Genomic DNA, 20,251 nt, shown 5'->3' on the forward strand with positions numbered 1-20,251 from the left:
CCTCGGGGCTCTTCCCATGGCAGCGCGGCGCGGGGAGACGCCTGCCCACGCTCACTCTCTCTCGCCTTTCGCCCCGATTTTGGCGGGTTCCCCGCTCGCGGAACGAGCGAACGCCAGAGTCCGGGGCCGAACTGCGACACGGGCAGCGAACATCCGACCGACGGAGGCCACCGGACCGAGCGAAACAAGCGGCGCACCAGAAAGCCGCAACCGAAAAACTCCACAGCCCGGCGGTCAACCGCGCTCGCCTGCGCCCGCTCGTTGCCGCCTCTGGAGACGAGCACGCGCTCGCTCCTGCAGACGAAAAAGGAAGGCGTAAGAAAAAACTGCTTCGGAAAAGAACGGCGCCGACTACCGGCAGCGGCGCCGAGGGTAAGCGGCGCTCTACGTCGACGTAACGGTAGGTAAGAAACAACAGCGACCCCCTAGCAAGCTCCGGAGCTTTAGCGCCCCCCATCTCACAGGGCGGCAAAGCCTAGCCGAAAGCGGGTAGACCTGGCAGCTACACGCAAGCCGCACGGGCAGCGACCCCTAGCCGCCGCCGCCGAGCACCACGGCCCGCTCGGAGCCGGGTAGACCGTGCCGACCTAGTCGAGCCGCATAGGCAGCGACCCCTAGCCGCCGACGCCGAGCACCACGGCCCGCTCGGAGCCGGGTAGACCGTGCCGACCTAGTCGAGCCGCATAGGCAGCGACCCCTAGCCGCCGCCGCCGAGCACCACGGCCCGCTCGGAGCCGGGTAGACCGTGCCGACCTAGTCGAGCCGCATAGGCAGCGACCCCTAGCCGCCGCCGCCGAGCACCACGGCCCGCTCGGAGCCGGGTAGACCGTGCCGACCTAGCCGAGCCGCATAGGCAGCGACCCCTAGCCGCCGCCGCCGAGCACCACGACCCGCTCGGAGCCGGGTAGACCCTGCCGACCTAATCGAGCCGCATGGGCAGCGACGCCTAGCCGCCGCCGCCGAGCACCACGGCCCGCTCGGAGCCGGGTAGACCGTGCCGACCTAGTCGAGCCGCATAGGCAGCGACCCCTAGCCGCCGCCGCCGAGCACCACGGCCCGCTCGGAGCCGGGTAGACCGTGCCGACCTAGTCGAGCCGCATAGGCAGCGACCCCTAGCCGCCGCCGCCGAGCACCACGGCCCGCTCGGAGCCGGGTAGACCGTGCCGACCTAGCCGAGCCGCATAGGCAGCGACCCCTAGCCTCCGCCGCCGAGCACCACGGCCCGCTCTGAGCCGGGTAGACCGTGCCGACCTAGCCGAGCCGCATGGGCAGCGACGCCTAGCCGCCGCCGCCGAGCACCACGGCCCGCTCGGAGCCGGGTAGACCCTGCCGACCTAGCCGAGCCGCATAGGCAGCGACCCCTAGCCTCCGCCGCCGAGCACCACGGCCCGCTCGGAGCCGGGTAGACCGTGCCGACCTAGCCGAGCCGCTTGGGCAGCGACGCCTAGCCGCCGCCGCCGAGCACCACGGCCCGCTCGGAGCCGGGTAGACCCTGCCGACCTAGCCGAGCCGCATAGGCAGCGACCCCTAGCCGCCGCCGCCGAGCACCACGGCCCGCTCGGAGCCGGGTAGACCGTGCCGACCTAGTCGAGCCGCATGGGCAGCGACGCCTAGCCGCCGCCGCCGAGCACCACGGCCCGCTCGGAGCCGGGTAGACCGTGCCGACCTAGTCGAGCCGCATGGGCAGCGACCTCTAGCATCCGCCGCCGAGCACCACGGCCCGCTCGGAGCCGGGTAGACCGTGCCGGAGCACCGGAGGCGCCACGGAGACGCCACTCGGCCGCAGCCGCGGAACGACCAGGGTGCACGTATGAGCCGGCCGCTGTTCGCCGGGTCGGGGCGCACCCGGGCTTCTCGGTTCGGCCTTGCTTGAAGCTGGCCGTCCCGCCACCGCCAACGCGGTTTTGCCCTTTTGTCTGCGTGTTTGTTTGTTCGTCCGTTCGTTCGTACTTTGGTCCGTTCGATTGTTTGTCTGTGCCCCCACGCGCCCTCTCGGTTTTATTATTTTCCGTTTGTTTGTTTGTTTGTTTGTTTTTCTCGTGGGTTCTTCTTTGCTTTCCCCTTTTTTAGATTTTGAAAAAGCCGCCCCGCCCCCCCCGCCTCCCCGGCTCTGCAGGAAGAGCGTGGGCGCGTGCGCGGGCCCCGCCCACCAAGGTCCGTTCGGGCCGGATATCCGGACTGCGGGCAGGCCGCGTGGCGAGGGATGGCGAAAGAGCGGCGGGAAGACGGCAGCGGCGAGAGGTCGGCCGGCGGGAGGCGGCCGCGTCCCCCGCGGGGTTCGCGCCTAGCCTCTCTCCCAGCCGGCAGATGAGGTGGAACGGTACGTGGGATTTTCGGCGAGAGGAGGAGGAGGTGGTGGCGGTGGTGGCGGGTGGGGCTGGGGGGTGGCGAGGCGTTTTGGCGGGCTCCGGTCGCCGAGTCGAGCCGCCATTGGGCCGAGCCGTCAGGAGCACCCCGGCGGAGAAAGGAAAGAAAAGAAAAAAACCAAACGGGCCAATCGGGTCCAAACAAATAACCGAGCGAGTGACCGACCGACCGACCAAACAAAAATAAAAAAACAAAAACAAAGACAAACAAACAAACAAATAAAAAAACACGGTCGCGGGCCGGTCGGGCGAGATGCGTCCGGGAGAGGGCGGGTTGTGGGCGAGGGCCGGGGTGGGGGCAGGCGGAGGCGGGCCGCCGTCGGGTACGGGTCGGGTTCCCGCTCGTGCGGTGTGGACTGGGGGGGGGGGGGGGAAGGTGGAAGACGGACGCGGGGCCGGGAAGATCAGGCGCCGGCCGGCAGCCAGGTCTACCCGCATACCCGCAACCCCGTCGCGGACCCCCGGCCACGCAAGCGACCCCCTTCTTCGTGACAGAGGCCGGGCCGGTCCAGGCCGGGCCGGGCCTACTCACGCGCGGGCGACGAGGAGAAAGAGAAGAAGGGAAGGGAAGGGAAGGGAAGGCAGAAGTCAAAGAAAAGTAGAAGAGAAGAAGGTGTGAAAAAGTACAGATAGATCGTAAAATGTCGCGGTAAAATAAAATAAAATAAAAGTAATAAAAAGATGGGGGTGGGTCAACGGCGGAAGCGGTCGGGTCGGGTCGGGTCGGGTCGGGTCGGGTCGGGTCGGGGGGCGGCTGGTCGTTCGTCGTACCCTTACCGCTTGACACAGCTGCGTGACGCGCGGCTACGGCCGACACGTCTACCCGCGGCACGGACGGGAAACTGCACCGGCCGACAGGTCAACCCCGCTACGGTTGACACGTCTACCCGCGGCACGGACGGGAAACTGCACCCGCCGACCGAGCGGGTGGATGGTCGCTCAGGTCTACCCCGCGCCGCCACGAAGCGGGAAGGTGGATGGATGGGGAAAAACCGGACTAAAGGGGGCCTGGCACACGCCCGCTCGCGACCAGCCGCACACCCCCCCTCTTTCCACGCGCCGGCGCCGGCGCACGGAACCCCCCGAACGGAGGACGCAAGCAACGCAGCGCCGGGTAGACCGTGCCGACCAAGGCGAGAGGCCGTGGCAGCGACCCCTAGACGCAACCACCGGGCCCTCGAGCAGCTCGGAGCCGGGTAGACCGTGCCGACCTAGACGAGACGCACGAGCAGCGAACCCTAGACGCAGCCACCGGGCCCTCGATCACGGTAGGAGCCGGGTAGACCGTGCCGGCCTAGATGAGACGTCAATGAGGGGCAATGGGAGTGAATTGGGGATAATTGGGGCTGGCAGGGGGGGGCAATAAGGGGCAATGGGGGGGATGGTGGCTGTTAGGGGGCAATGGGGGGAAATGGGGGAGGATGGGTGGCAATGGGTGGTAATGGGGGGCTATGGGGGTCTCCAATGGCCAATGGGAGGCAATGGGGGGCAATGGGGGGGTAATGGGGGACAATAAGGGGCAATGGGGGCAATAAGGGGCTGTTGGGGGGCAACGGGGGGATAATAAGGGGCAATGTGGGGCAATAAGGGGCTGTTAGGGGGCAATGGGGGGTAATAAGGGGCAATGGGGGGCAATAAGGGGCTGTTAGGGGGCACTGGGGGGTAATAAGGGGCAATAGGAGGGAATGGTTTGCAATAAGGTGATGTAAGGGGGGAAATGGGGGTAATGGGGGCAATGGGGGGTAAAGGGGGGCGATGAGATAAAATGGGGGGCAATCGAGGGCAATATGGGGCAATGGGCGGGGAATAAGGGACTGTAAGGGGGGCAATTGGGGGGTAAGGGGGGGCAATGAGATACAATGGGGGGCAATGGAGGGCAATATGGGGCAATGGGGGACAATAAGGGACTGTAAGGGGGGCAATAAGGGGCAATAGGGGCAATGAGATACAATGGGGGCAATGGGGAGCAGTTAGGGGCTATGGGGAGTAATAAGGGGTAATGGGGGGCTCTGAAAGCCAATGGGGGGCTAGAAGGGGGGAAATGGGGGGGATAGGGGGCTGGCAAGGGGGCAAAGGGCAATGGGGGGCAATATGGGGCAATATGGGGCAATGGGGTGTAATGGGAAGGAATGGAGGACAATAGGGGGGGATGGGGTTCAATGGGGGGCTAGTTAGGGGTCAGTGTGGGGCTGTTAGGGGGTAATGGGAGATAATAAGGGGCTGTTAGGTGGGCAATGAGGGGCAATGGGGGGCAATGGGAAGGAATGGGGGGCAATGGGGGCAATAAGGGGCAATAAGGGGGGCAGTGGGAGGCAATGGGGGGCAATGAGGGGCTGTTAGGGGGTGACAGAGGGACACAGGGGGGTGTCAGGGGGACTATGGAGGGTAATGGGGAGCAATGGGGGGCTATAACAGCCAATCGGGGGCTGCAATGGCCGATGGGGGGAGGATGGGTGGCAATGGGGGGCAATGGGAGGTAATAAGGGGCAATGGGAGGGTGGCAATATGGGGCAATGGGGGGCTATATGGGGCAATGGGGGGCAATGGAGGTCAATAAGGGGCTGTAATGGGGGCAATGGGAGGGAACGGGGGGAAATGGGGGGCAATGGGGGCAATGAGATACAATGGGGGGTAATATGAGGCAACTGGGGGGCAATAAGGGGTTGTTAGGGGACAATGGGAGGGAATGGGGGACAATAGGGGGCTATGGGGGAGGGATGGGGGGCAATGGGGGGGAAGGGGGCTGGCAGGGGTGAAATGAGGGGCAATAAGGGGCTGTTAGGGGGCAATGGGGGGTGACAGAGGGACGGGGGGAGTAGGGGGGGCAATGGGGGAGGATAGGGGGCAATGGGAGGGAATGGGGGCAATGGGGGGCAATAAGGGGCTAGTTAGGGGGCAATGGGGGACAATGGGAGGGAAAGGGGGGCAATGGGGGGGTAATGGGGGGGGATGAGGGGTAATGGGGGGCAATGGGGGGTAATGAGGTGTAATGGGGGAGATAGGGGGCAATAAGGGACAATAAGGGGCAGTGGGGGGCAATGAGGGGCTAGTTAGGGGACAATGGGGGACATTGGGAGGGAAAGGGGGGCAATGGGGTGTAATGGGGGGGATGGGCGAATGGGGGAAATGGGGGGCAATGGGGGGGAATGGGGAGCAATGAGATACAATGGGGGGCAATGAGGGGCAATATGGGGCAATGCGGGGCTATAAGGGGATGTAGGGCGTGGCAGTGGGGGCACTGGGGGGCAATGGGGGGCTGGTACGGGGGTAATGAGGGGCAATGGGGGGCAATAGGGGGGTATGGGGGGCAATAAGGGGCTGTTAGGGGGCAATGAGGGGCAATGGGGGGCTATGGGAGGGAATGGGGGCAGTGGGGGGCCATAAAGAGCTAGTTAGGGGGCAATGGGGGGGCAATAGGGGCAATGGGGGTGGTTAATTAGTTAATTAATGAGTCAATTAACAATAATTAGCATTAATTACCACATGGTGTCCAATAAGATGTCGATGAGGAAGTTGTGATTAAGTAGTTAATGAGTTAAATAGTGTTAATTAATTACTGTATGGTGTCCAATAGAATGTCAATGAAGAAGTTCATTAGTTAATTAATTAGAGTTAATTAGCGTTAATTAGCGTTAATTACCATATGTTATCCAATAGGATGTCGATAAAGAAGTTGTAGCTCTCGGCCGGGATGTTCCCTTTGGCCAGGAACAGCTTGTTGTAGCTGCCCTCCATTAAATACTGCAGTGACCCATAGCAAACTATTAGCCCCACAGCCAGCCCCATAGCCAGCCCCATAACCCCATAACCAGCCCCATAACCTGCCCCATCACCAGCCTCTTAACCCCATAGCCCCATAACCGGCCCCATAACCACATCAACAGCCCCATAACCGGCCCCATAACCGGCCCTATAGCCCCATAACCAGCTCCATAACCTCCATCAGGTACTGCACGGACCCATAGCGGAGCATCAGCCCCATAGTCAGCCCCATAACCACCTCTATAGCCCTATAACCCCATAACCAGCCCCATAACCTCCATTAAATACTGCACGGACCCATAGAGAAACCATCAGCCCCATAGCCAGCCCCATAACCCCATAGCCAGCCCTGTAGCCCCATAACCAGCCCCATAACCTCCATCAGGTAATGCACGGACCCATAGCGGAACATCAGCCCCATAGCGGGACCCATAACCAGCCCCATAACCAGCCCCATAGCCAGCCCCATAACATTGTTGTAGCTGCCCTCCATTAAATACTGCATGGACCCATAGCAAACATCAGACCCATAGCCAGCACCATAACCACCCCTATATCCCTATAACCCCATAACCAGCCCCATAACCAGCCCCATAACCAGCCCCATAACCAGCCCCATAACCTACATTAAATACTGCAACGACCCATAGAAGATCCATCAGCCCCATAGCCAGCCCCATAGATGCATAACCAGCCCCATAACTTTGTTGTAGCTGCCCTACATTAGATACGGCACGGACACATAGAAGAACCATCAGCCCCATAGCGGGACCCATAGCCAACCCCATCCGCAGGTGCTGAGAGCTGGCGGAGGACGTTGCTGAGCCGCTCTCTGTAATCTATCAGAGGTCCTGGAGAACTGGGGAGGTGCCTAAAGAGTGGAGGACAGCCAGTGTCAGTCCGGTCTTCAAAAAGGGCAAGAAGGAAGACCCAGGTGATTATAGGCAAGTCAGCCTATAGGCAAGTCTCACCACTGTCCCAGGGAAGGTGATGGAACAGTTTGTGCTGGATGCCATCTCCAGACACCTGGGAGATAAGGAGGTTTTCAGGAGTACCCAGCATGGGTTCACCAAGGGGAGGTCGTGCTCGACCAACCTGGTGGCCTTTTATGAAGATGTCACTAGCTGGGTGGACGGGGGGAGAGCGGGAGATGTAGTCCCCTTAGAATAGACTGCTGCGTGAGACAGAAGTCTGATACAACATCACTTGTGTGGGTGGAGTTTTACTATCTCTGTGTTCACGTCTGTTATGTGCTTTGTTTTGTTTAAATTCAACTCTCTGTGTGTATGGGCGCAAGTCTGCCTTTGCTAAATCCTTTTCTTGTGGCCTTAGGCAACAATCAAGGGGATCTCGAGCTTCAGCGCTGAGCAAGAAGCACAGCACTCAGGAAGGCCATGAAGGGCTCTGCTAAGTTGATCTCCCTCCACAGGTCAACTTTATTTCTTGTTTTTTTCCCTAGCACTGGGAATGGCTGCTCTGGTGGTTCGTTCCAGGGAAGCGCAGCTGCTTGCATTGCTCTGCTGCACAGCTGCCCTAAAAATAGTTGGGAAGTGGGAAGACAACTGCCTTTCCTATGTCCTGAAATACAGCTCCTCTGGTGGAGTGTGTCCTGGCAGCTTTGTGTGCATGGATGTAGTCCTGGGGCTGTTGAGAACTGGCTGTGCAGGGGACTGGAGGCGGCACAAGACCAGAGGGCACTTCTGATTCTTGTGCAAGCAGCCTGACTGGCTTCCATTTGTTTCTTGCAGGCACGGATGAAGAGATCATCATTGACATCTTGACCAAAGTAAATGCTTCCCAACGTCAGCAAGTTCCGATCACCTAAAAGGTCTACAGAGATGTGTGAAGGCGGTTGTGTCACTGGGGTGAAAAGTGAAAAAGGACCCAATCTCCGTGAGAGAAAGGTCGGCGGAGAATTTCCTTGACCAAGGTTGTTTTGTTCTTGTTCAGTTCAGAGCAGTTGTTGATGCAAGGAGGGCTAGAGCCTAAAGAGAAGTGGGGAACAGCTCAGTTCTGTCTGTCCTGGAAGGCTGTGCCCAAAGCACATTTGAGATGTGTCACTGTGTTTGTAAGCTAGTATTCCCTTTGAAGGACTCCAATAGCCATCTCCAGCAGCTGTTTCTGAGTGGGGAATTCTCAAGGGTTGCTTCCAGGAGATGCTGTGCTGAGCTGTGTCTTCTGTCCTTGAACCTTTGCAGGGTAACAGAGATGAGGGAATGTATGTGGATGATGCCCTTGCTCAGCAGGATGCTGTGGTGTGTAGGAACGTGCTTCCTTGCAAGTGCAATCTGTTCTTGTGCATGTGATGTGTGGTGAAGAGAAGCCAACCTGTGAAATGGGAATAAATGGGTTCTGCTCTTGTTTGCGAGTCTCTAATGAGACGTCTCTGGGCAGGCAAGTTACTTGGCAGGGGCAATGACATTTCAGCTGTGAGTTGCCATGCCTGGAAGGTGCTTTTTGGAAAACATCCATGATCTGGACACGTACAGGCCAGCAGTTCTCTACCACCAATGAATTAAAGACCTTGTGTATACTCAGGCTTCTCCACGAGCCTTACTTTGCCATCCATAATGTCTATAAGTGCCTGTACGAAGCAGGGGAGAGAATAGATGAGGTACAATTTATGTCTGTCCTCTGTACATGGAACAGGCATCACCTGCTCAGAGGTAGGACCCCTCCACAGCGTCCTGGGTTTTTCTTCCCTTCCTTATTTGTGTGTGATGCTTTTATAGGAGCTTCATAGGTGTTGAGTAAGTGCAAGCTCTTCTGGGTCAACAGGTGTCTTAGCGAGAGCCCCATTGCATCCATTCCCTTCATTTCATTATTTTCCCTTCAACCTTTGTTTCAGGAATGTCTTTATGGCCAAGCCAGGAGCTGTCAGGAGTTCAGGAAATGCTGCCGGCCATCCTGTAAGCCGGCAGATGATCACCAGCAGGTCTTTAAGTCACTCAGCCCCAGGCAACTCACTTACATCTACCTGATGGTGCTGGAAGGGCTGCAATGCCCACGGCCGCCTCCCTTTGCTATTTGCTCCTTTCATTCCTTACTTCAGCATGTGGCAGACCTCAGTAATGCAAATGACTGATAAAGCATCAGCATTTTCTCACTTTGCAGACCCCCATAGGGTGCCAACAGTCCCCAAAGAGCCCCATAGGGACCTCATATCACCCCGTATCATCCCATAGAGCCCCAAGCAGACTCCAAAGAGGCCCACAGGGACTCCAGAGAGCCCCTCAGGGACCCCAGTGAGCTCCGTAGAGCACTATATTACCCCAAAGAGCCCCTTAGGGACCCATGAAGACCTCTTGTGACCCCATAGAGCCCTACAGTGCCCCGATAGACCCCACAGGGACCCCATATTGCCCCTTAGTAACCCCATAATGACCCATAGGGTTCCCATATCACCCCATAGAGACCCTTAGGGATCCCAAAGAGACCCTTAGAGAACCCATATCAACCCAAAGAGGCCCATAGGGGCCCCATATCACCAAACAGAGCCACACTAGGGACCTGATAGAGACCGATAAGGACCCATAGAGATGCATAGGGATCCCAGAGATCCCCAGTGACCACACAGAACACCTCAGTAATGCAAATGAGTGATAAAGCATCAGCGTTTTCCAATGCGCTGATGTTAGAAAGGCTTCAGGGAGCGGCAGCGCATTCCTGTGTGTAGCGGTGAGGAAAAAGGAGTAACAAGAAGGTCTACATAAGGTTTTTAATTAATTTATTAATGACTTACTCCTAACACTAACATCTAATAGTATAATGGGCAAAAGCCCAACTGGATGAAGGGAAATGGGATCAGAAGGAGACTGGATGTTGGCTACTCTCTTCTTCCCCCAACGGCCTTCCAGAATGTGCTGTCTTATTCTACGATGAGGGGGGTTGTGTAGAGGGAATGCCGGATCCCAGAAGTGGAGGCAGGCGCCTGGGGCTTGATCAGCGTCACCTGGAAGGGCAGAAAGGAAAGGCAGATCAGCAAGGGCCCTTCTTTGCTGCCCTTGCTCCCTGCAAGGGAGATGTGGGGAAGGCCCAGGGGAGGGGGGAGAGGCGTGAAGGCTGTGCTTGTGAAGCAGAGGGAAAGAGCTGAGCAGCTGCCTTACCTGGCCTACGTTGTAGTCTGCCGGCCCGGGCTTCACTGCTTTGCCCTCTCCATGTTTTGGTCGGGCTGCCATGGTGTATGCGGGCGCCCTTTTCTTGTACACATCCACGGCCACTCTGGGGAGCGCCGCAGGACCTGGAGTCTGCAAGAGAGTCATGGCCACACGGGGCTGGGGTCACATTCAAGGCTCTCTCTTTCCCTGGAAGGCTGCATTAAGCAAAGCTGCAGCAGGGCTGGAAGCCCCTGTGGCACAGGGAGAGGAGTCTGGTTTTGGACCCTAACATGGAAGAGAGGAGCAGCAGAGCTCACCTTGGCTAAGTCCTCGTCAAAGCGACCGCGCTGGCTCCTTCCCCTGATGGAGTAGCAGGGGCTGGCCGATGTGTAGGCTGTGTTGGGCCCCATCAGCCTGGGCAGTGTGTAAGTGCCAGGACCTGCAGGAGGAGCAGCAGAGAGTGTGTGCGTGAGGGGATGGAGGAGATGGAAGCAGCAGCGAGGGGCAGCCTGCACAGCCCGCTGGTGGGAGCAGGAGGGACGTGTTGCCCCTCTGAGCAGCAGCCCGTCCCTGGAGGATGCTCAGGCTGAAGGGTCTGCCTTTGCCAGGGTCACGTACCTGGAGGGCGGTCTGTGCGGAGGGGCTCCCGCCGGAAGGCCATGGACTGCACCGGTGGGCACTTGAAGACGTGCCTGTTGGCTGCTTCGGTGCGGTAGTCACCTGGGGCGGAGGAGAAGAGGAAGAAAGCTGTGAAGGGCTGGTCTCCTTCTGCAGCCAGAAAGAGTCCTCTGAAGAGCTGCACAATTGCTGGGGGACACAGGCAGCACACGGGGACACTGCAGCACGTGGGGACACTGCAGCAGTGGTACTCACTCGGTCCGGGGGTGACGGTGGTCTTGGTGGTGGGTCGTCCTTGGAGATGGGCGCCTGGAACCACATACTTGCCATTCCTGGTGATGGCCGGCTCCACAAAGTAGCAGGGACCTGGCCCGCAGCTCCCTGCCGCAGGCCGTTTGGTCCCTCTAAAGGTGTAAGCGGGGGCACGGTTTTTGGTGGGGCTGTGGCCCACGTAACCTAGGAGGAAAAGCAGAAGAGAGCACACCCCTGTGCAGCCGCATGTTTCCAGCTCCTTTGGCCCCTTGGGTCACAAGGAGCAGAGCCAGCAGCATTGGCCTTCCTCAGCCAGGCCTGGCTTGCACCTGTGCCAGAGAGCCAGGAGGCTCTGCCAGAATGGGGCAAGGCTGGGGAGCTGCTCTGCCCCGTCATGTCCCCAATGCGCCTCACGCCCTGGGGATGGTCGCTCTACCTGTTGTCCCCGGGATGGAGTATTTGGGCCCGGGGCTGGGGAACTGGGCCGAGATGAGGCCACGTGGCCGATGGGGTCTCCAGGTCCCCACCCAGGCTCCGTCCATGCTGTTAGACATGTGCTCCAAACCTAAAGGCAAGAGCAGAGCAGTTACTGACGGGAGTTCCTGAGCTGGAAGGGCCGGCAGCAATTTCTCCTGCTCACTGCCAGTCCTGCCAGTCTCGTGCTACATGCCCCTCACACACAGCAGAGCCAAGCTGGGCTCTGCAGCCTGAAGTGTGCAGGAGCTCTCCCTCACCTCTCTGAGCCTTGGAGGACGAGCGCGATGAGACTGAGCTGGTCTGCTGCTGGGGCTGCTCTCAGGCACAGGGCACGGCGAGCGGCTGCGGGCTGCACAGCTCACAAATGATGCTCCTGGAGCCAGTGGCCGGCTGTCCTTGGGGAGGGCCCGGCGATGTCATGGCAGCGCATTGTGACAGCACACAGGTTCCGGATGATTCCATCCGTGCTGTGACATCTCCTGGCTGGCCTGCAGCCCTCCACGCCTTCTCGGCCTTGCACCCCAAGCAGGAAGAAGTCGTAGCTCACGCTGCCGACACCTGCAGCTCTTGGTTTGAGCCATGTGCCGCCCGGAGCTCTTGGGGCTTCATCAGCATCACCTGCAAGGGAGAGAATCCCAACGGGGAAATGGACTGAAAGTCCCGTCCCACCCTGGAAAAGTGTGGAAACTGTGCTTTGGAAACCCCATGGCACTGCCATGAGCAGCCAGCAGCCCTGCTGCATGCCTGGAGGGCACTGCTTGTGTTCCCCAACTCCCCGGCCCCATGCTCAAGTTGTGTCTGTTGACCTCCACTGGCTGTATTTGACAGAGCTGCAGAGCACATTGCAATGGCTGCTCTGGGATCAGGTGGCCTTCTGCGGAAGGATCTCCAGCTCCCATCCTTGGCTCCATTGATGCTGATGTGCTGGATGTAGGGATGTCACTGGTGGCTGGCATCTGTCACAGCGGGCACTTCCTGACAGTGACCCCTCAGATCCAGGGGTAGATCACACAGCAGAGCTTAGCCAGGTCCTGCTGGCTGTTCAGATTGGTACTTTCTCTCTTGTTTTGTTTCTTACTGATGGAGTTGTGTGTGTGAATGGGAAGTGCTGTGCAGTCAGGACCGGTCAGTTATGGTCATAGAGAATGCTCAAAGGGAGAGAGGAAATAAAGAGTGAAACTGAAGCCAGCACTTAGCGTCCTGATGTCTGTGTTCTGCAGCAGAGCCTGTGACAGTCACCAGCGTCCTGCAGGGAACTGCAGCAGGAGGCTGTTGCTGGGCACTGGGCCCAGATAGGCCGCCCTGCCCCCTTCTCCTGGGCAAAACCTCTCATCAGCCGTCACCTCTGGTCAGCCATCAAAGAGGAGTGGATCATCAGCGGCCTTGAGGCCTAATTCCTACAGGCCTGTGTGGTGGCCCTGAGGGCCTACGCCTAGTAACCAAGGGGTTAAAGGAGACCTATGGAACAAGAAGCTTTTCAAGAGGCGGAGAGACCAGGAATGCCAATGAGAGAGAGCACTAGACGTGGCCTGCAGGCCAGGAGAGAGGCCTCTAGTCCTCTAGCCATCTCAGCCTTCCTCTGCAGCTCCATGTCTCTAAGCCCTCCCATAGGTGTCTAAGTCCATACACCTCTGCACCTTCTTTGGTGCCTGAGTGCCCCTGGGCCACCCTGTGGCTCTCTTGGCCTCTCTGTCTCAAGACCTCTAGTCCAGCTTCAAGGCCTTCAGGCTTCTTGGGCTGTAGGTGTCCAGACCTCGAGGTACAAGTACAACCCCCAGCTCCTCTTGGCCTCTGCTCTTCTAGGCTTTCTCTTGCTTGGCCTCCATGCCTCCCTTTGGCCTCAAGACTACTAAGCTGCAAGGCCTCTTGGCCAGGCTCTGGGCCTCCCTCCAGGCTGTTTTACCTTAAGGCCTCTAAGCATCCTGGGCAACCTCTAAGCCTTTAGTCCTCCCCCTATGCCTCTAGGACAGCTTGCAGGCATCTATGCCTCCAGGTGTGTTCTCCATTACAGCTGTAAGCCTTCCTTTGTGCCGTCAATGCTCATGGACTCGTGGTCTCTTTTTTGGCCTCCCTCTGTGCATCAGGCCCACAAACCACCACTGCCCCTGATGCTCTGTCCCATAACCCCCACAGCTTTGCCCCGTAAGCTATGCACCATACGCTTCTGCTTTGCCTACAAGCTATGGCCTCTAAGGTTACCTCTGGGGCTCTACACACCACGGCCAGCACTTCCCGGTACAGACAAGAGGACAGGGATGGGGCTGTTTCTGCCCTCCTTATCACCTGCCCCTACCTCTGCCTCTTTGTCCCCTCTGTCCTTGGCAAGTGACAAATTGCCAGGGTGGGGCCACGGGGGTGGTCTGTTCCCACAGTCTGTCAGGGGCAGGAACCCACAGGACCCAAAGAGAACTCTTCTATGACAAAAGCCTGAGAGAAGGGGCTGAGAGGAGCATCCAGTGGAGCCAAGTGCCAGGACCAGAGGTTGCCACCAAACGTCAGGAGCACTCCTGCACTGTGTAAGTGCTGCAGCACTGGCACAGAGACCCAGAGAGGCTGTGGGGTTTCCTCTGGGAGATCTCCAAACCCATCGGATGTGTTCCTGGGCACCAATTCTGCTGGCCCTGTTGCAGCAGGGCCTGGACCAGATGGGCCCAGATCTCCATTCCAACATCAACCATTCCGTGCTTCTGCAACACAACACGACATGCTGTGTTTGGCTCAACCTGGCCATTCACAAACAGGTTTCTTCCTCCTCCTGCTCAGTGCCATCTCTGTGGGATCACACTGCCTCCTATGATCCAACTCTGTTCCAATCAAGGTCAACACCAAAACAGTGCTGACCTTCATGGAGCCTGGGCTTTGGAACACAGGCACAGGAATAACCACTGCATGGGTGGAACCTTGTGTATTTCTAAAACATGCTACTAAGTGCCCTGTTCAAACTGTGATGCAGAACCAAGGTTGCATTCCCAGCACAGCCAGGCAGGCCGGCACCAGCCCCAAGGCATCAAGCCACAGCCTGAGAGGCCATCACCAGCCCCGGGGCCTAAATCCATGCCTGGCAGGGACCCCGGCCTGCAGGCTTTTGGCCTGGAAGGGCTTCCCCAGCCTGCAGGCATTGGAGCTGGCAGTGCCCCCCAGAGCAGACAGCTGGCTTTTAGCCTGGCAGGGCCCCCCTAACCGCATGACCAGCTTCAGGCCTGGCAAGGTCCCCCCCGACTGCCTGGCCGGCTTTTGGCCTCACAGGCCCAGCAGCTCAGGCAGCCATTTTGTTGCCTGGCACTGAGCCCCGGGCAGGCTGCATAGGAATCCCCAGGCCGGCCAGCCGGCTTTTGGCCTTCCAGTGTTTGCACAGAAAGCAGGAAACTCAGCCCACATTTCTCTTCTGGGCATCCCACGGGCTTCCTGTCAATGCAGGATCACTTGTGCTGGTGGTGTCGTATCTCAGGGCCCATCCAAGTTTCTGGAAGCCTCTGGATCCCATGGGGCTGTTTCTGCCCTGCCTGCTGTGCTGCATTTGGGAGGGCGAGAAGAAGGAGATGACTGTGCAGCCCCTTCCCAAAGCTTTTCCTGTGCCCTGGCTTGTGTCTCTGAACAGTGGGAGAGGGCTCCTAAGCTCTGTCCCTACGCTGGATCAACTCCAGCTCTTCCTCCAGCCAGCCCATAACCCTTCCACGCCTCATTTCTCTTTCACTTGCAGGGAGTCTGGATTCCCACCTTCGGCTCCTTTGACATTGTCTCCAAAGAAATCAGGACTGCAAACGGGATCCTCCATCCTGAGTGGAGCTTTACTGGAGCATTTGGATGCCACAGCAACAAATGGACTGTGTACAATAGACTGAGAGTTTGTTGAGTTTTTTGGTTTACAGAAAGCACAACTAGCTCAGCAGCAAGTGAACTGTGTTCAGTTTTTGGTCCCTCACTGCAAGAAAGACATTGAGGCCCTGGAACGCGTTCAGAGGAGGGCTACAAAGCTGGTGAGGGGTCTGGAGCACAGGCCTTATGAGGAGAGGCTGAGGGAGCTGGGATTGTTCAGCCTGGAGAAGAGGAGGCTCAGGGGAGACCTCATTGCTCTCTCTATCTTCCTGAAGGGGGGTTGTAGTGAGCTGGGGGTTGGCCTCTTCTCTCGTGTAATCGATGATAGAACTAGAAGGAATGGTTTTAAGCTGCACCAGGGGAGATTCAGGCTGAACAGTAGGAAGTATTACTTCTTAGAAAGGGTAGTTATGCATTGGAATGCACTGCCCAGGGAGGTGGTGGAATCACCGACCATGGGAATGTTCAAGAAACGTCTGGATGTTGTGTTGATGAATATGATTTAGCCAGGAAGTATTGGGAATGGTTGGACTAGATGATCTTCTAGGTCTTTTCCAACCTTGATAATTCTGTGATTCTGTAATGAGTGATGCACATACACCCTGGTGCATGTACTGGTGCAGAGGCCTCTGCTGGTGGGCACAGCTTCTTCTTGCTCACCCAGCACCTGGCTGAGCTCGAGGCACCAGCAGGGGTCTGCAGGGAGGGACAATATGGGGGTTATGGGCGTCTGGGGGGTGATGATGGGGCTCTGGGGGGAGGGACAACATGGGGGTCAATGGGGGGTTATGGGGCTCCACGGGGTTATGGGGCTCTATGAGGTCATGATGGGGCTCTGTGGGGTGGTTGTGGGGCTCTGTGGGGAGGCACAACATGAGTGTCCATGGGGGGGCTCTGTGGGGTGATGATGGGAACCTACGGTCTATGGGGCTCCATGGGGCAATGATGGGGCTCTATGGGTTATGGGGCTCCATGGGGTGCTGATGGGCACCTATGGTCTATAGGGTGATGATGGGGTACTGACGGGGCTCTATGGTCTCTGGGTCTCTATGTGTTGCTGACAGGCTCTACGGTGCCCCATTTCCCCGCACTCACCCAGTGCTGTCCAGCACCATGTGGGGCAGCAGCAGCAGCGTTCCCATGTGGGGCAGCAGTGACGTTACTGATTGGGGCGCCGTAGTTGCGGTGGAAGAGGTTGGAGAGGCGCTTGTGCTGGCCCACTTTGGCCTTGCCGTGTTGGCGCAGTCGGAGCAGCACCGAGGCGGCGCTGGGCCAGCGGTGCCGGATCTGGGCCAGGAGCTTGCGGAGGTTGTTGACCCACAGCCCCACCGGGAAGTGCAGCTTGGCAAAGCGGGGGCTGCCTTCCTTGCGCTCCTCCGCAAACATGGCGGCTGCAGCAGGGGGAGATGGGGGACATGGGGGCACCGGGTGGGATCACGTGGCACCCACAGCTCAGACACAGGGCCACAATGCACCACACAGGGTCACGTGACCACCCCAACCTACCCCACAGGGTCACGTGACCACCCCAACCTACCCCACCCCCACCCCCCATATGGTCACATGACCTTCATAGCTCACCCCATACAATCACATGAGCTACCCAATCTACCCAATAGGGTCACATGACCTTCTCAACCTACCCCACAGGGTCACGTGACCTCCCCAACCTACCCCTATGGGGTCACATGACCACCCCAACCTACCTCCAAAGGGTCAAGTGACCATCCCAATCTACCCCACAGGGTCACGAGACCTTCTCAACCTACCCCCATAGGGTCACATTACCATCCCAATCTGCCCCATAGGGTCACATCACCTTCATCACCCACCCCATAGGGACCACATTACCCCCCAAGCCCCACATCTCGCCCCCTATTCACCCCACAGGACCCCATTACCCCACCCAGCCCCAAACCTCACCCCCTATTCAACCCATAGGACCCCATTATCACCCCAGCCCCTCACCTCACCCCCTATTCACCCCATAGGACCACGTTCCCACCCCCCAGCCCCACATCTCACCCTCTATTCACCCCATAGGACCCCATTACCTCACCCAGCCCCACACCTCGCCCCCTGTTCAACCCACAGGACCCCATTACCTCTCCACGCCCCACACCTTGTCCCCTATTCACCCCATAGGATCACGTAACCCCCCCAGCCCCACGTCCCACCCCCTATTCACCCCTTATAACCCCATTACCCCACCCAGCCCCACACCTCGCCCCCTATTCACCCCATAGGAACATATTACACCCCCCAGCTTCACACCTCGCCCCCTATTCAACCCATAGAACCCGACTGCCCTCCCCCCCACCCCACACCTCACCCCCTAGTCACCCCACAGGACACCATTACCTCCCCCCGCCCCATACCTTGCCCCCTATTCACCCCATAGGACCCCATTACCCCCCCCCCCACACAACTCGCACCCTAATCGCCCCAAAGGACCACGTTACCCCCCCTCCCCCCAGCTCCACACCTTGCCCCCTATTCACCCCATAGGACCATGTTACCCCCCCCAGTTCCACACCTCGCCCCTGTTCAACCCATAGGACCATATTACCACTCCCAGCTCCACACCTTGCCCCCTATTCACCCCATAGGACCACGTAACCCCCCGCAGACCCACATCTCACCCCCTATTCACCCCATAGGACCATATTACCAACCCCAGCTCCACACCTCGCCCCCTATTCAACTCATAGGACCCCATTACCCCCCTCCCACCCCACACCCTGCCCCCTATTCACCCCATAGGACCATGTTACCACCCCAGCCCCACGTCTCGCCCCCTATTCACCCCATAGGACCCCATTACTCCCCCCACCCCACCCAACACCTCGCCCCCTATTCACCCCATAGGACCCCATTACCCCACCCAGCCCCACACCTTGCCCCCTATTCAACCCCATAGGACCATATTACCACTCCCAGCCACACACCTTGCCCCCTATTCACTCCACAGGACCATATTACACCCCTCAGCTCCACACCTCGACCCCTATTCAACCCATAGGACCCCATTACCCCACCCCCGCCCCACACCTCGCACCATATTCACCCCATAGGACCCCATTACCCCACCCAGCCCCACACCTTGCCCCCTATTCACCCCATAGGACCACGTTGCCCCCCCCAGCCCCACACCTAGACCGTATTCACCCCATAGGACCATATTACCACCCCCAGCCCCACACCTCGCCCCCTATTCACCCCATAGGACCCCATTACCTCCACCCACCCCACACCTCGCCCCCTATTCACCCCATAGGACCATATTACACCCCCCAGCTCCACACCTCGCCCCCTATTCACCCCATAGGACCCCATTACCTCCACCCACCCCACACCTCGCCCCCTATTCACCCCATAGGACTACGTTGCCCCACCTCAGCCCCACACCTTGCCCCTATACACCGCATAGGACCACGTTACCCCCTCCAGCCCCATGTCTCGCCCCCTACTAACCCCATAGGACCCCATTACCCACCCCAGCCCCACACCTTGCCCCCTATTCGCCCCATAGGACCACGTTGCCCCCCCAGCCCCACGTCTCACCCCCTATTCACCCCATAGGACCCCATTACCCCCCCGAGCCCCACACCTCGCCCCCTATTCACCCCATAGGACCATATTACACCCCCCAGCTCCACACCTCGCCCCCTATTCAACCCATAGGACCTCATTACCTCACCCAGCCCCACATCTCACCCTCTATTCACCCCATAGGACCATATTACACCCCCCAGCTCCACACCTCACCCCCTATTCACCCCATAGGACCCCATTACCTCCCCCCAGCTCCACACCTCACCCCCTATTCACCCCATAGGACCCCATTACCTCCCCCCGCCCCACACCTCGCCCCCTATTCACCCCATAGGACCACGTTGCCCCCCCCAGCCCTACACCTTGCCCCTATTCACCGCATAGGACCACGTTACCCCCTCCAGCCCCATGTCTCGCCCCCTATTCACCCCATAGGACCCCATTACCCACCCCAGCCCCACACCTTGCCCCCTATTCACCCCATAGGACCACGTTGCCCCCCCAGCCCCACGTCTCACCCCCTATTCACCCCATAGGACCCCATTACCCCCCCGACCCCCACACCTCGCCCCCTATTCACCGCATAGGACCATATTACAGCACCCAGCTCCATACCTCGCCCCCTATTCACCCCATAGGACCACGTTACCCCCCCAGCCCCAAGTCTTGCCCCCTATTCACCCCATAGGACCCCATTACCCGCCCCCCGCCCCACACCTTGCCCCCTATTCACCCCATAGGACCACGCTGCCCCCCCGCAGCCTCACACCTAGACCGTATTCACCCCATAGAAACATATTACCCCCCGCCCGCCCCACACCTCACCCCCTATACACCCCATAGGCCCCCGTTACCCCCATCCCCACCCCTCACCGTGCCGTGCCCCACACGCAGCTCAGCGCTCCCCACGGCCCCTCCTGGAACAGGACGAGCCTCCCTTTGTCTTCTGCCCGGCTCTGGCCGGGTCACCCAGCAGCGATTTCCCCTCATGGGGGGGGGACAGGAAAGGGCGAGCCGGGCCGGGAGGGCAGAAGCCGGGAAGAGGAGGGGAGGGGCGGCAGGATGGGCGCAGGCTGCTGTGACAGGGAACGGCCGCAGTGCCGGCCCCTCCTGAAGGCTGCTGCCCCCCCCGGAAGGGATTTGTTTCCCCTCTAGCGGCCTTGCAGCGCCCGGCAGCGCCGCGCTCCTCCCACCACCGCCGCCATCGCGGCTTCTGCTCCCTCACGGCTGCGCCCGCCCACTTCACCTCAGCTCCCCCCCAACAGGCCCCAGCCCGGCCTGAGCAGTTCCGGGCCATGGCGGCCATGA

The 20,251-nt window shown here is 59.2% G+C and overlaps 3 protein-coding genes across 8 annotated transcripts; all 3 read right to left on the reverse strand.

The window, feature by feature from the left end:
• Nucleotides 1-9,838: 9,838 nt before the first annotated feature.
• Nucleotides 9,839-10,526, reverse strand: LOC146752109 (ciliary microtubule associated protein 1A-like). Its single transcript, XM_085532719.1, has 2 exons — nt 10,235-10,526; nt 9,839-10,080 (listed from the first exon to the last, which is right to left on the reverse strand). Exons 1-2 carry the CDS (start codon nt 10,388-10,390, stop codon nt 9,997-9,999), a joined length of 240 nt encoding a protein of 79 aa, XP_085388845.1. The 5' UTR covers nt 10,391-10,526; the 3' UTR covers nt 9,839-9,996.
• Nucleotides 10,527-10,533: 7 nt separating this feature from the next.
• Nucleotides 10,534-11,992, reverse strand: LOC146752110 (ciliary microtubule associated protein 1A-like). The gene is made up of 4 exons (XM_085532649.1): nt 11,935-11,992; nt 11,512-11,660; nt 11,099-11,363; nt 10,534-10,945 (listed from the first exon to the last, which is right to left on the reverse strand). Exons 1-4 carry the CDS (start codon nt 11,990-11,992, stop codon nt 10,836-10,838), a joined length of 582 nt encoding a protein of 193 aa, XP_085388775.1. The 3' UTR covers nt 10,534-10,835.
• Nucleotides 11,363-20,158, reverse strand: LOC146752111 (uncharacterized). Of its 6 annotated transcripts, XR_014940860.1 has the most exons (4): nt 19,817-20,158; nt 16,484-16,779; nt 11,830-12,190; nt 11,363-11,660 (listed from the first exon to the last, which is right to left on the reverse strand). XR_014940860.1 is itself a non-coding variant. In XM_085532716.1 (3 exons), the coding sequence occupies exons 2-3, from the start codon at nt 16,772-16,774 to the stop codon at nt 12,116-12,118; spliced, it is 366 nt and encodes a 121-aa protein (XP_085388842.1). In that variant the 5' UTR covers nt 16,775-16,779; nt 19,817-20,158; the 3' UTR covers nt 11,363-12,115. The 6 variants fall into 6 exon arrangements, 5 of the variants coding, with proteins under 5 accessions (XP_085388842.1, XP_085388844.1, XP_085388843.1 ...); XM_085532716.1 differs by having other exon boundaries at nt 11,363-12,190; XM_085532718.1 differs by lacking the exons at nt 11,363-11,660; nt 11,830-12,190 and adding an exon at nt 15,340-15,396.
• Nucleotides 20,159-20,251: the final 93 nt, after the last annotated feature.

The sequence above is a fragment of the Coturnix japonica genome, unplaced genomic scaffold (genome assembly GCF_054131305.1).
Source record: "Coturnix japonica strain WE unplaced genomic scaffold, WE-NBRP24 Scf050, whole genome shotgun sequence".
In the NCBI taxonomy this organism is placed as follows: domain Eukaryota; kingdom Metazoa; phylum Chordata; class Aves; order Galliformes; family Phasianidae; genus Coturnix; species Coturnix japonica.

What these genes read in the sequence shown, in the direction of transcription:
- LOC146752109 (XM_085532719.1), bottom strand. Translation starts at nt 10,390, where the DNA reads ATGACTCTCTTGCAGACTCCAGGTCCTGCGGCGCTCCCCAGAGTGGCC. An exon ending in CAGACTACAACGTAGGCCAG is followed by an intron (nt 10,081 to 10,234) that starts GTAAGGCAGCTG and finishes CTGCCCTTCCAG; the next exon opens with GTGACGCTGATCAAGCCCCA.
- LOC146752110 (XM_085532649.1), bottom strand. Translation starts at nt 11,992, where the DNA reads ATGACATCGCCGGGCCCTCCCCAAGGACAGCCGGCCACTGGCTCCAGG. An exon ending in TGGCTCCAGGAGCATCATTT is followed by an intron (nt 11,661 to 11,934) that starts GTGAGCTGTGCA and finishes TCTTGCCTTTAG; the next exon opens with GTTTGGAGCACATGTCTAAC. An exon ending in CACCGTCACCCCCGGACCGA is followed by an intron (nt 10,946 to 11,098) that starts GTGAGTACCACT and finishes CCTCCGCCCCAG; the next exon opens with GTGACTACCGCACCGAAGCA.
- LOC146752111 (XM_085532713.1), bottom strand. Translation starts at nt 16,774, where the DNA reads ATGTTTGCGGAGGAGCGCAAGGAAGGCAGCCCCCGCTTTGCCAAGCTG. An exon ending in ATGGTGCTGGACAGCACTGG is followed by an intron (nt 16,085 to 16,483) that starts GTGAGTGCGGGG and finishes CCCTCCCTGCAG; the next exon opens with ACCCCTGCTGGTGCCTCGAG.